General features: G+C 31.3%; 1 protein-coding gene across 1 annotated transcript; it reads right to left on the bottom strand.

Moving 5' to 3' along the window:
• Positions 1-237: 237 nt before the first annotated feature.
• Positions 238-3,414, bottom strand: LOC112092978 (probable WRKY transcription factor 9). The gene is made up of 5 exons (XM_024170424.1): positions 3,104-3,414; positions 2,605-2,742; positions 2,086-2,457; positions 1,845-1,958; positions 238-1,124 (listed from the first exon to the last, which is right to left on the bottom strand). Exons 1-5 carry the CDS (start codon positions 3,395-3,397, stop codon positions 459-461), a joined length of 1,584 nt encoding a protein of 527 aa, XP_024026192.1. The 5' UTR covers positions 3,398-3,414; the 3' UTR covers positions 238-458.
• Positions 3,415-15,212: the final 11,798 nt, after the last annotated feature.

Here is a 15,212-nt window from a genome sequence, read left to right as displayed (position 1 = left end):
AAATTTACATCAACTTAGAAAACAAGTATCATCATCATGTTATTAAATTTCACTATCATATAAAACTAAGAGAAAATTAGTGAACTCACACATGCATGGAATGCATTGTGTTCTAAGATTTTTACCTTTTACTCTTGATTAATACATTTTTAACTAATATATTAATTTGATTAAAGAGTACTAATCAAGAGTAAGATGTGAAAATCTAAGACCCATCTAAGGGGTATTTGTCTCATTTTCCCTATAACTAAATGTTCCAACTCTACACTGGATAAGTGGTACACATATATAGCCCATAACTATATAACCCTTCAATTCGGCTTTGAATTACAAATTTTTGTTTGGATATATATCTGCTATAGATTGCTAATTTCAAGGTGTTTGACGAATGGTCTTACCGTTTCCAGGGACTGATTGAAGTACCCAATTGTTGCTAATAGAAGCCTTACCACTTTCCTCTACATCTTAGCATGATCTAAAGTACTTCCAATGGGGTTCTTCGTCGCCTTCTGGCTCTCTTTATTAATGAGAGACGCAATAGCAGCCGCAACATCAACCCTAAATTTAGGATCAGAAGCTATGGCTGTAACGTTTTCAGCCATCGACTTCTTTTCCTCACCGGTGACTGATCTCCAAACCCTCTCATCCGATCCTCGAGCGCTCGCAAGAAGCCCGCCTGCGGCGATGCCATGACTAGTTCCATTTTGCACAAGGCCATTTGGGAGTTTGCTCGGATTAATCCAAGTGAAATTTGGCGGCTGATGATGAGAAGATTGGAGAAGTGAGGGCGTGGGCAGCGAAAATTGCAGGGTGTTTGTGAGGTCAAGGACTATCCCTTTGGAAGGGTCATTGGGGTTTATTGTCCTGATGTTTGAGGAGTATTGTGACGACATAGGGTTTAGGAACATTTGAGCTGGGTTATTGCTGTAGGGAAGGTTTGTTTGGTGGAAACTAGAGGTACCACCATGCTCGGAGTAACCGCTGCTTGAATCTATGAGCATGAAGGAAGCCGCTGCGGCGGAGGCTGTCGAAGCCATGGCTGTTGCACCTACAGGGAGTGGATGGTTGTGGTTGCCTTCGTACGTTGTTATTAGTATGGACATGTCCTCTAAACACCTTTGCACCTAAACCAAAGAGAGAAGATCTCATTAACATAAGCACAAGTTATTGTTAATTGAGGTTGATATATAGTGGTTCTAAGGGAAGAGAAATAAAGCTATCACAAAGCTAGGCTTCGTATCCAAGGATCTGGAGACTTTATAGCAGCTAATTTACTAGAATTATGGACACATACATGTACCGATTAGGCGAGAGCTATATATGGTCTTACATCTACATATGGTCCTACTTTTTTGTATAAATATATAATATATACATATATATCCATGAATTAAGAGGAAGTAACCAATATCAGAAAAATGTAACACACTCAATTAGATTGGCACCCACTAAGTAACTCTCCTTATTCTATATCAACCAAACAAGAAAACAAATAATAAAAGGGAAAAAAAATAAAAACAAAGAAATTGAGAATCCAATGACAATTAGAGCTAACCAAACAAGAAAAAAAAAAAACGCCCTATAGAAAAAAGTAAACGAAACAAACCGAAATGAAAAGGGATCTACTATCTTGTATGCTTAATTAAGTAGATGAAAATATGTATAATATAGTTTTTTTTTTTTTTGCCTCATTTTCAATTATTCATGTATGATTAATTATATAGCTAAAAATTAGACAAAAAAAAGTGTTCCATATTACAAATTTTAATGTATATATGCATATATGTACACTCGTAGATATATACATATTAAGAATTTTATGGATGCACATATATAATATGTACCTGTTTCCGAACTGGGCATCCTGGAGCAACAGTGCAACGATAGTAGGCTCGTGGGCAAGGGTTTCCTTTGGCTATTTTCTGACCATATTTTCTCCATTGGCAACCATCATTCAGCTATACATAATAAAAATATAACTCAACCCTTATAAGATCTTATATTTTTACAACTATATATATATATATATCAACAAAAATAACTAAATTAGCCATTGTAATGATCGAATTAGAGCTAGAGACTTACTGTGGCAGCTTCACATCTTGCTCTCACTGAAACCCTAGCCTTTCTGTTAGGCGGAGTACTACTACCAGTGACGTGGCATGTTATTCCAGCTGACAATGATTCAGTTCTTTGTAGCTTGTTTTGCGCCGATGTGCAACTTGTCAAGTCTTCTTTTTTATATAATATTTCTTTATGACTATGGCCGTCTTCTCTTTCCTGTTTTCCTGTGCCTGTTTGGAGCCTCAACGACAGCCCTAATTCGCTCTCGCCGATGATACTCTCGTGTGATGGCAATGGAGATTTAGGGTTGTTTGTATTGCCATCTAACATCTTATAAGGAAGCACTGCGTTTGGTTGTTGAATATCATGGAGAGAAAGGAAGGCAAGGGTGTCCTAGATGAAATTTACGAGAAGATTAAATAAAACCAGGTTGACACATATAAAGATCTCTTTCTGTATAATTCAATATAGAATAATTAGAGATAATCCAGCAATATAAAATAAGAGATAAATATTGATTCAAGTAAAATTGGGGTTCACCTTTTTTTGGTTATTTTGCTGGACAGCGGCGAATTTAATTTGGAGATCATAGTGATCTTTCATTGTTTGCTCTACCACTTTCCTCAAGACCTTGTTTTCTTCTTTCATACGGTTCATCTCCATTTGTAGCACAGCTAACTATTAAAACGACATAATTGCATCAGTCATCAAAAACATCATTATATACATATGATGATACACAACTTTTCTAACTATGATCAGTCACACACACATACACGTGAATATATATTCTATATGTAATATTACCGCGCGGGACACATAAAAATACTAATATATATATATATATATATATATATTATATCTATTTGTGTACATGCTCATACAAGAAGTCACTGAATTCTATAACAGATGTGCATGATTGAAGTTAGGCGAGAAAAGAGAGATAGCTATCATGACAAAGATTAACATACGGAACATCATATATATATATATATATATATACACACACACACACACATAGAGTGTATTGTAAAGTTACCTCATCTGACTTCATATTTTCCTGCAAGGATTCAACTACAGATGCCTCATCCTCTACTTCACCGATTGTGGCTTCTGCTTGTTCATTGTTGTTCTGCCCATGCACTATTCGTTCTTGTTCTTCTTTTGACTCTTCATCTTTTTGCTTTTCTACTTCGTCTTTGTCTTCTTTCTCCTCTACTTCATTATCATCTTCCTCATGATCATGATCATCATCTTCTTCTTCTTTAGCATGATCAATTTTTAGTGATAGATCGATTTCCATCATCTCTTTCTTCTTTTCTAATCTCCCCATTGAAAGAGGACAAAAGGTTGCAGATTCTCTCTCTCTCTCTCTCTAAAGCTATGTAGGAAATGCTACTTTTGAGGCACCAAAGTCAATTCGTCCGTCTCAAAGACGTATTATTATTAGATACACAAGGACGCATCTAAGATTTGACTTTATTCACTGGTGCACCTTAATTAAGAACTACAATTTTTTTAGCTAAATTTATAACTACATTTATTTAAATCCGAAATGCAAATTTAATAATGATCACCAATGACTTTGGGCATAATATATGGGTTTAATATGTTATTCCACCATGAGATATGCCCTCTCTCATGGTAAAAGGTCAAGGCTGCCCTTCTCAAGGGACTTCATCTTTTATGGACCATTTTGCCCTTTCTATCTCTATATAAAAAGGGATTTAATATCAATCCAATCAACGTAATTAGATGTTATAGGGCGGGCTTAGTCTAAGTTGCTTGCAATATAAAAGATGACTGCACACAAAAGCACACCGCTCAACTGTATGAATGATATATATTGTCAATACTTTGGTTGTGTATTAAAGAAATAAATTATTAATTATAGGGTTTGGGAGTAATTTAGGTTTGGTTAACCCTACTTTAACAGCTGCGTGCTTTGTTTAATAACGCCGCTCTGGCCGCTCTTCTAGCTAGTAATTAAAATAAGTACACCGCAGCCTCTTTAAACCCTCGTCTTCATGCATTAACCTACGTGTTCACAATTGACAAATTATAGATATATATCTCTCTCTATGTACATATATTGACATATTACACTGAATTTATAGTGTGTGTGTATATATATATATATAGCAGATTTCATTAACTTAAGATAGTAAATAGCATAATTATTGCAGTTATTTAGTAAATAGCAAATTCTTAAAAATGTTATTTGTTTTTCTCATTTTACCCTTATTTTTAGTTACACAAAAATAACAATTTTGAGACTCTAAGGCCCCGTTCATTTCGCTCATTCGAGTTTAGAATTCGAGTATTGCTACAGTAAAAAGCTCTCAGAAACAGTCACATCTAACTTTTTTACTACAGTAAAAAGCTCTCACACAACATCACATCTCAATTCGAATTAAAAACTCGAATTAGCGAACCGAACAGACCCTTGAATCCCCTATATTTGAATACCCTAAATCCCTAAAAGAAAATTTTTTTCTCCCCCCTCGCGCCACCGGGACGTCGCTAGGCTGGGCCAGAAAATCATGAGGCCTGCCTCGCGACTGGAAGAGTAGCTAGAAAATCATTGGCCGAAGAGAACAATAAAGCTCCAGGGAAGTGAAACGGTTTGTGATGGCGGTTCTCTTTGTTCGGCCATAATTCTCCGATGGCTGCAATAGTCCTGAGGGGAGAGAGAGAAGTGGAAGAGAGAGGAGAGAGGGGGTAGGGGGTATTTAATTTGGGACTTTCAAAGGTTTGGTGTAAAATATACTATTAATTTCTTTTCCTCTAAATTTCTGCTACAAATTTTTATTACTCCTAGATAATATTCTATTTACGCCATTCTGTCAAAAAAAAAAAAAAAAAAGAAGAACAAGAACAAGAAGAAGAAGATTGATTATCAGGGAAACTAAAAAAATCCAACAAAGTTGGCATATATTGTATATAATTGTACATTTGCGTATATTGTACATCTGGATACACTTGCGTTTTCAAATGCTTTGTTTGATATGAGCTTTAAACCACATACTCAACGTGGATTGTCAGATTTGTTTCCTCTGATATTTACCAACAATTTTTTTTTTTCCGTTTTAGTACGAGCTGATATATATATATATATTTAGAAAGGTCAGTTTGGCTCTTCTTTTAACTTAACAAATATGGGACGATAAAAACGATGAAAATTTTGTTAATTATATATTTTGGTTACGATGAAGGAGAATGTTAAAGCATATGCTTTTTTTTATTTTTTTATTTTATTTTTTTTTTGAAAATCACTTGCGTTGATTTTCTTAAGATTGGAAAATCTTGCAACTAGGCACATGAAAAATAGTAAACTGACATCATATCCATTTCCCTCATCTATAGAATATGAGTCCCGTACGAAATCCCTTAACAAGAGAAACCTTGGGATTAGATCTGGAATTTGTCAACTCGATGAACATTTCACCTGATCTCCTTTCTCGTATACATATGTTTTTTTTTAATTTTTTTTTAATGATTGCCTCAACTTTAAAATAATCTTCTTTAATCTTGGTATCTTCCATGCAACTGTAATTAAGTATAACAAAAGTCAAAGCGTGTATCTTTATTTTTTTACATCTTTCTTGAATTTAAAATCTTCCATTACAAGTGAATTTTGAAATATGCTAGCTATAGAATTAAGTCCATGTCAAGAAAAAAATCTTAATTATTATATCGGTAGCTGCTAGCTGGGTAGTGAAGAACATCAATTTTTACGCAAGTGCTCTAAAGTTCCGAAAGAAATGACCTGCTGATCAGTAAACTCTTTAAGATGATTTTTCACTTCATTTTGCATAATTTGTTAATAAGAAGTATGTTATGACTCAATCTTTACAAGTCGAGGTCAACCCTCTACATGCTCAACCTAGAAGTTAAGAGATCAAGTCTATCATTTTTAAGATATTTATGAGACATTAATTACTACCAGTAATCCAAACATCCTCAAAGGTCACAATACCTTCTAAAGGTAAGTACATGCTGGGGTAATTGGGGATTTTATTTAAGAATTGTTAAGGGAAGGATGAGTTCTAGATTAAACAAGGCGGAATCCTTACGGACTATTAAGGTCATGTTCTTTCTCAACATGCGAGTAAGGTCATGTTTCTCCGCACATCCTAGTAAGGCCATGGCCCTCCTCAACATGCGAGTAAGACCATGTGTCTTCTCAATATGAGAGCTAAGGCGATGTCTTTTCGACTCAAAACATGCTAACAAAAAGCTAAACCAATTCAATCATCCTTTCATGGCATAACCGCTCACATAACCACCGTCAAGCTCATTTCCAAGTTACCAAGTGCACAAAAGATGAGGAGAGGAACATGGATTCGAAGAGAGAGGATGTGGAGTAAACTACGTCCAATGATTATCAACATGAAGAGATTCCTAAAAATAGGAGAAGGATAGGACCAGATAAGGATTCAGACTCTCGCTTTTTTTTTTTTTTTTTTTTTTTTTTTTTTGTAGAAACCACTGACCAAATTAAAGTAATATTTTCTTTTGGGTAGTTCGGTATGGACAGTTTAAGCTTAAGACTAAAAAAATTTTCAATGTTTCACAAAAACGATAATACATGTTAATTCATAAAAATAAAGATAAGATTTAAATTTACACAATATAACTGTTTAAAAGTTCGCCACTTAAAGTTTTAATAAAAAAATGTGGTAGGGTGCAATTTATAAACATAGAGCCTCCATTATTACAAATAAAAATTAACATATACAGAAAATATTTTTAAAATAAAAAATTATATAGAGGTATGTTTGAGCAGATTATTGGGCGGTTAGGGCCTAAATCGCTAACCAAATAATCTGTCAAATTTAGGCTAAAAAACCACCTAAACTACCTAATAACTCAAAAGTGATTAACGATTTAGTTGATATAATTTAGATTGAGTGGTCTTGAAAGTTTGACAGATTTTTTGAACACCCCTAGACCTCATAAATCAATCACCTAAATAAACGGAGATTAAATGATGTTTTCCATTATGAATACAAACAAATAATTAGGAATACAGTTTAACTTTTCCATAAATCAATCACCTAATAAACCGAGATTAAATGATGTTTTCCGTTATGAATACAAACAATTAATTTAGGAATACAGTTTCCTAACACTTTAAAACCTTGGAACCAAATTGAAAGTTCATATCTAATAATTCGTCGTCCATATAACAAATCCTTTGTTGATAAAGAATAGAAATACGTGTATATAAGTACATATAGCTTTTGAAATCATTTCCAAAACTTTGAAATATTAAAAAAAGAAAAAAAAAGTGCATATCTGCCATCTATTATTGTTGGGTAAAATCAAATGGAAGAAATATAATTTATCTCAAATATGTGGGACAGAGAAGAGCACTAAAATAAAACTTTAAATCATTAATCTTCTTGTAACAATATCTTTAGTCATAACATTTCTGTGGGATTTTAAATGCACTTTCAGTCAAAATCTTGTGACTAATATGCATTTAGTCATAAATTTGTGCTGTCTAACACTTTTTATAAAAGACTTTTTTAGTTACGGAAACATTTCGGTGTGATAAAATTTTTTCGAGACTCAAAACCCTGTGGTTAAAAGTTTTTGTCACACTAAAAATTATGACTAAATGCATATTAGTCACAAGATTGTGACTAATTAAAAATGACATTTAGTCGCACAAACATGTTCTGATTGAAAAATATCACAAGAAATTGTTGTGACTAAAAGTCTTTTTTTTTTCTTTTTTTAATAGTGGGGCCTAATTCAATGATTGACGTAATTTGGATTACAAACCCTACATTATGAAATCCTATATATCCAGCTGGCTGCCGAAGACAGCAATATATACAGGACAATTTTCTACTAAAAAAAAAAAAAAATAGAAGCTGAAGAGGATAATAATTCACTAATTAATTAAGCTGAGCACTATCAAACATGCACCATTAATTAATTGTTGCGAACATAGTTAATTAATTGGTTATTTAAATTATATATGATATCCATGCAGTTGATCTCAGTTTGTTGGTGCTACTATACATTATATATAGATTTAAGTTGACTTTCTTACAAGAATTACGTACGTTCTGATTTTCTTGGTCAGATAATTACAAATCTTTATAAGAGAGGTGAGGAGAGAGGAGAAGTTTTAGCATTATAGGACTTTATTGGCCATAATCTAGATAATAATAATTACTGTAAAATAAAATAAGACAAAATAACTAAATTTAAGCAACCTAACTGTATTGAGATCTTGACAAAATTCCTTAACTCATATATTCTTCGGGATGAGGTGGAATTTATCGTACACACAAAATTATGATGAGACAGATCTGAGTATATATTTGATTTTTTCAACCAAAAAAGAAAAAAAAAAGTGTACAGTTGAGTTTGAGGGTGATTAGCTAGGTGAGCTTGAGGCGTTTTGTTAAACCCACACTTTAGGCAGTCAAATTTGAAATTCACTCGTGTATCTTCGTCTCATCTTTTACGTCTCTCTAATAATATTATGTCACTTCAGTTAAAATGTCACGTCAATAAAAATTTCATACGACGTTAGTTAAAAATCATATCAATTAAAATATTTTAACTTACATGATATAATTTTATTAGAAAAACACAAATAAAGAGACATCTCAGTCGGTCAAAATTGACTCAAAACTAAAGCTTGTAACTCTTCAATTACAGCAAATTATGGCGTCTCTCCTTTTATATAATAGTATTATATTATGTCACTCCCTCTAATAATATTATATCACTTCAGTTAAAATGTCACGTCAATAAAAATTTTATATGACGTTAGTTAAAAATCATATCAATTAAAATATTTTGACTTACATGACATAATTTTATTAGAAAGATATAAAAGGAAACACAAATAAAGAGACATCTCAGACCGTCAAAATTGGCTCAAAACTTTGAGACGTTTGGTTCATGGATTAGAATCATGAGATTAGAATCAATTTTGATTTACGTGTATTTTTTTAGAGAGAAAATATTGTACCGAACCACGAACCATGATTCGAATCGAGGTATGAATCTCCCAACCAAACAACTCAGCTTGTAACTCTTCAATTACAGCAAATTATGTCGTCTCTCCTTTTATATAAATATTTTCAACTTGGCCCACCTAAGCTTATGATGGTTTTCCAAAACGTCTCTGCCCTTGGTGTAGATATTTCCATGTCTCCGATTCTGCTCATAATTGGCTTCCCTAAAATGTCTACACAATTATGATCACAACTAATCCAAGAAAAAATAAACAAAGAAATAACTAATGCAATTGTAATCCTAACACGTTTCAATCTATATGCTTTTTTGTTTTGTTTTTTTTTTAGGGAAACCAAATGCTTAGCTACATAAATATTAACATATACACACACACACACACACACTAGATATTTATTTTCAATAAGCAATTAAGAAATTTATACATATCACTTAGAACCCGATCTATAATAAATTCTTATTATAGGAAAAAGATGATTGTAGCTACAATAGATAAAAAATTACATATTTAGTTGATTAATACATCCATATGAGAGAGGGAGAGAGGGAGAGAGAGAGAGAGAGAGAGTAGACTAGAGAGTGGGGAGCAAGCGGCCGCGGAGCCATTTCTCACGTTAGGAATCAGCTATAGTTTCAGTTTATAATTACATAACAAAACAAAAAAAAAAAACATATTTTGTGTATAATAATTAAGGATTTGTATATGCGTACGAAGCCTACATGTCAATCCACTTCTCGCTGTTATTATGTGTTTCATACTCGATCGAGAGTCTATATATACTTTAATACACAGGCATGGACAGTTTAACAAAGTATATTATTATATATACAATTGTGCGTGTATGGCCTGTTTATATATATATATATATATGTACTATATATTAGTTGGAAATTGCTTTGTTTTCCAGTGATACTCCTATTTGACCCAAGAAGGTCTATAAACTACCTAAATCAATATTATAATAAGGAAGTCTTCATGGATGGTTTCTTGATAACTGAGTCAGTGACGAGTGCCTTGGTTCGTCTTCAAGCAAAAAGCTCACAGTGAGGGGGAAATGGAAATTAGATATTAAATCATCTCAAATGTAAATGTTAAATACCAATATTATATTTGACACTAAAAAATATAAAAATTACATATTTGATATGTTATCATAGGGGCTGTTTGTTGTCCTCAAAAACTTAAAAAAAGTCACTCGAGTAAAGAATTTAGGTCAAATCTTTGTTCAGCAAGAACTGCTTGAGTGAAGACTCAAGTTTAAACTTGAGAAAACCAGCAATTCTTGAGTGCAGCCCCACCCTTTTGATTCAAGTTCAAGTTTAGCCGCAATTATTGATAAAAATTACTTTTCCTCATTTTAATAATAAATTTCAAACAAAAATAATTACTTTCAATTCATTTTTAACTATTTACAGCTCAAGTTTATGTGTATTAAATACATACTTAAATCAAATTCTCAATTTAAAAATTAACTCAAATGTGCACATCTAAATACAAATTCAAGTTATATTTTTAATTTAAATTATAATTTAAATTTAACTCAAAATCTATACTCAAATTATTATAATTTAAAAATATAACTGAACGAGCCATAATTTCTGCTCAAATATATGACGCTATTTTAAAGTCTAATATGTATTTTTGTCAAAATTATTAATATGCTTTAAAAGTTGTAGCAGTAAGTTTTTAATTTTAAAATAATTTTAAAATAAAAATGCTTTGTAGCCCGAATGGGTGATTCCCATGATCTTACATAGATGTAAATGAGGTGGGCTCCACATCATTTTTTTGTTTGGATTTATTTACTTTAAAAGATTTGCCGGTGGAGAAAAAAAAAAAGGAATTGGAGGAATTGGGATCAGGGGCGGCGGAGATCGTCGTTGTCGCACGTTCGCGGTCGCCGTCACTGTCGCCGAAGAAGAAGACGAATCTCTGACGCTTTCGGGGAGAGAGAGAGAGAGAGAGATGGTGATGTTTTGGCAAAGAGAGAAAGAGAGACAGCTCAAGTGCGAGAGAACGAAATGATTAGAGGAGAGAGAGGGGCATGGTGATTTTTTCTAGAGAGAGAGTTAGTGAAAGAGAGATAGATCGAGTCAGAGAGAGAGAATTTGTAAAAAGAAAAAATCTAAAAGATCTTTGTTGAAAGATAACGTATCTAGGAATGAAAAATAACCAAAAGAATATGAAAATAACCCTATCACTAAAAATAGTGACATAAATGATAAATTTAAAATTAGTTATTGAAATAAAATAATATTATCTTTATTTCGGCATTCTTGAATATTTCCCTTAAACAAAAAGAGTAATATTAAACTGAAGAGGGCAATATTAATTTCATGTTGAATTTTAAGAGCCAATTCTAAAAAATTTTGTATTATTTATCTTAAAGGTGACAATTCGTGTCACGTGTCATGTTCGTATCGTGTTTTGATTATTTCTTTCTAAATTTACAGTCAACCCAAACACGACTTGTGACATGAAATATTTTAAAAATCGTAACATTAACACGACCCATACCGCTTTACGGGTTGACACGACATGAAAATGACCCATGACACGAAATTAGCCCGTGAACCCGAAATTGATACGAAAATTGTATACTTTTATTTAGTTTTTTACATATTAGAAATAACTTAAAATTCATAACACACTAAATTATAATAGCATCCATTAAAATTAAGTAAATAATAGTATAAGATTTTGAGTATAACTATCATGATATTACAAGTTCATAATAAAATAAAAAATATGTAATGAAAAATATATATATATTTTAGTTTTTTACGAGTTTCGTGTCGTGTTTGGGTTAGGCGGGTCCGACCCGAAATTGACCCGTATTTTTCGTGTCAATTTCAGGTCGACTCAATTCTGACCCGAAACTCTTTTTTCTCAACCTTAACTTGTGAAATTCATGTCATTTTCAAGTCGTGACTTATATTGCCGGCCCTAATTTATCTCCATCTCATCGTTGGTGATAATTATTGACTTGATAATCCTTGGTTGATCGAAAATAATTCAACATTTGCAGGATTAGTAATCATTTGAAAAATGTGAGATTATTACTCCTAGGGTTGGAATTATTTATATATTGAAAAAAATTAAAATTATTATTTCTAACAATCGTAAACTTTAAATTTTGCAATTTTTAATGGACTTCAAAATCTAAATTTCCATCATTGTTTACAAATTTTATATATCTTTAGAAAATGCTCCATCAACATTTTCATCCTAATTACAAGGAGAGATTGCTGGATCTTCAGGGCTTTCCCATTCTTTCAAGGCATAACGTGTGCAAATGGAAGGGAATTTTATTCGTACCTTGAAAGAAATGTACACACACACATATATAAATATAATATTTCATCGAAATAAAGAAAAAAATAATATTAAGAGCATGGTTTTCTTCTTCTTCCTTTCTTTTTTTTTTTTTTTTGCAAAATTTTTGAGATGTCTCTTAGAAATATTTTAGTATTAGAGGTCCAATACTTGTTCAATTCAGTTTTCTAAAAGGAAAAAATAAAAAACAGCACTCAAAATGACGAAAAAAATAAGGAGAATGAAGTGAATAACAAATTTATAATAAATAATTAAAGTAAATAATATATTTTAAAATTATTTAAAATATATAATAATTTACCGTATAAATATTCCTTTTATGACTGGTGAAGTATGATTTACATAGTAAAAAAAGTTTAGTTGCATGGGAAAAATCTTTTTACCAGTGTAAATATTCCTTTTACAACTAGTAGATTCTATTTCATGTAAAAAAAAATTTTACGACCAGTAAAAAGATCTTTTTCAATGACAAATTGCAAAAAGGTAGAAACAAAAAATAACTAAAGTAACTTCATCTGCAATTAAGCTACCCTTGTAGGGTTACTGAGCATCATTGTAAATAATTTTAAAATGCAAATGTAGTACCACACATCTTTTCGATAGTTTTGGTGATTTATTTACATGATTTTTGTTTTTCCCTTTTTACCCGCTAAAGACTATTACTATCTATGTTTTGATCAGATTCTATATGCATTATTAGGATTTCTTCTACATCTCTAAATCATACACAGGTAATTATTTAATCGGTATTTTTCTCCATAAGTGCTAGCTGCTGATGCCGTAATTTGTTGATATATATAATTCAGTTGCAATATTCCAAAAATTAAAGGAAAAAATGGAAAACAATTTTTTTTTAAAAATGACAATATTGCAGAAGATATATAGTTAAAAAAGATTGTCAAATGCCCTGACCGTTTATCATTATTGCAGTTGACAATTGACATTTATTTTATTCATGTTTACGATTAGGAATTTAAGTTAGGAGGTTGTTGTAGTAAAGGTTAGGTTAAAATGACATTAAAAAAAAAAATATATATATATATATATATAATTAAAAGGGACATATTCTAATACAAATTTGATAAGGGACATATTCTAATACAAATTTGATAATTAAAAATAGAATCCTACGAGTAAAGTATATCATTTTATTTTAAATTGAGAAAAGAGAATTAAATTTCTGATTTTGTGTTGTTGTGTTTATTTTTGTATATTAAATGATGAGCTTTTGGTAGTATGGTATATGTTTTCATAATCGATGTTTCACGAGTGTTAGATTCAGTTTAAAATCACATCAAAAACTTAAAAAAATATGCAGAATTGAGAGAACTTAAAACAAATGTAACTTTTTAAAATGGAGCCTACCAATAGAGTGTTGTTTCATAAACAAAGTGTCTAACTTCTTTACTAAATGTATCCTTCTTGCTTTAATTTAATTATTTTTTATGATACAGAGTATTTTCACAGTCACGCTCTTATTCTTATTTTAAATTGTCCCATTAAGCAACTTAAACAGTGAAATAAGAATAATTTTTGTTGGAACTTAATTCCTTTTTTTTTTTTTTTTGAGTTTACCAATCCATCTCAAAAACTAAGCTATTAAAATCTTGATACTATATTAGTTTATCAATTCATCCCAAAACATAAACTATTAGGAGGTAGGTCAAAAATAATATTTACAGTTTAACATTATTATCTTAGTGAACACCTTAATATAATTATATATACAACTTAATTTTTGGACATTTTATTCCAACTTTTTGAATTTTGTTAGTGACCTTAGATAACAATATTGCTTGTCGTCCAACACAAGAAAAGGGCCAGATTTTATCGCTTTGACGTATACCTATTTATAGAGTGCGTGCCCATGTTGATACAACTCCTCATGTAATATATATATATATATATATATATATATATATCTTTTTATTTGTATTTTCAACTAAACAGGCTGGAAAGCTTCTAAGAACTTGTTCTGTAAGCGCCTTATATTCGTATCGATCATGATTAATCTACATTTAACGCGTTTCATTTATCAATCTTTTTTATTTGACTTGCATGTTGAATTAAAGAATTATGTTAAGGACTTCAAAGTTATGCCAGCTGAGCTGCCTCCTGGAGATCCATACGAGACTATTGTTAAGTACTGGAAGACTGTTGCATTAATAGCAAGAAAACTTCACTTGCTGATTTGTCTGTCTTTTTTATTTACTTATTTATTTATTTATTATTTGAGATGTTACACATACAATACAAACACTCTGTCTATATATATTCCTAATGAAATTGCCACGTTTGTTTCAGAGCACATGTCGGGTCCGTTTAGTTCATTGATTCGAATTGAGATATGACTTTATATAAAAACTTTTTACTGTAGTAAAAAAGTTAGATGTGATTGTTTCTGAGAACTTTTTACTATAATGATACTTGAATTTTAAACTCAAATCGGTGAAATAAACGGGTCTATATATGTGCAGTTTTAATTGAAGTATATATATATAGTCAATGGGAGTTATTGGACTTGGGATGATCAGTAATCTTTTCAAGGCTAATTGAGGATTAAATTACTATTAATTTCGCCTAACTCAATACAAATTAAGATGCTACCCACACCAAAACGAATTGATAAGGCACACACTAATAACTATTTATTATGAATATTTATTTATTTGTCCATTTTATTTTATTATATATGTCTTAATGACACATTGATTATGCATTTCTGATACACACCTAGATCTTTTTGGAACAGTATTTTCTCAAAGATCTCTTCTCAAAGAGAGAGAGAGAGAGAGAGAGAGAGAGA

This window comes from Morus notabilis, unplaced genomic scaffold, assembly GCF_000414095.1.
Source record: "Morus notabilis unplaced genomic scaffold, ASM41409v2 Scaffold165, whole genome shotgun sequence".
Classification (NCBI taxonomy): Eukaryota; Viridiplantae; Streptophyta; class Magnoliopsida; order Rosales; family Moraceae; genus Morus; species Morus notabilis.
Note: the sequence above shows the minus strand (reverse complement) of the source record. Positions and strands in the feature narration are given on the sequence as shown.

Bases quoted from the DNA above. Each gene is read 5' to 3' on its own strand.
- LOC112092978 (XM_024170424.1), bottom strand. From the start codon at position 3,397: ATGGGGAGATTAGAAAAGAAGAAAGAGATGATGGAAATCGATCTATCA. The intron at 1,959-2,085 runs GTAAGTCTCTAG...TATTATGTATAG, and splicing joins CAAGATGTGAAGCTGCCACA to CTGAATGATGGTTGCCAATG. The intron at 1,125-1,844 runs GTACATATTATA...TCTTTGGTTTAG, and splicing joins GATGCCCAGTTCGGAAACAG to GTGCAAAGGTGTTTAGAGGA.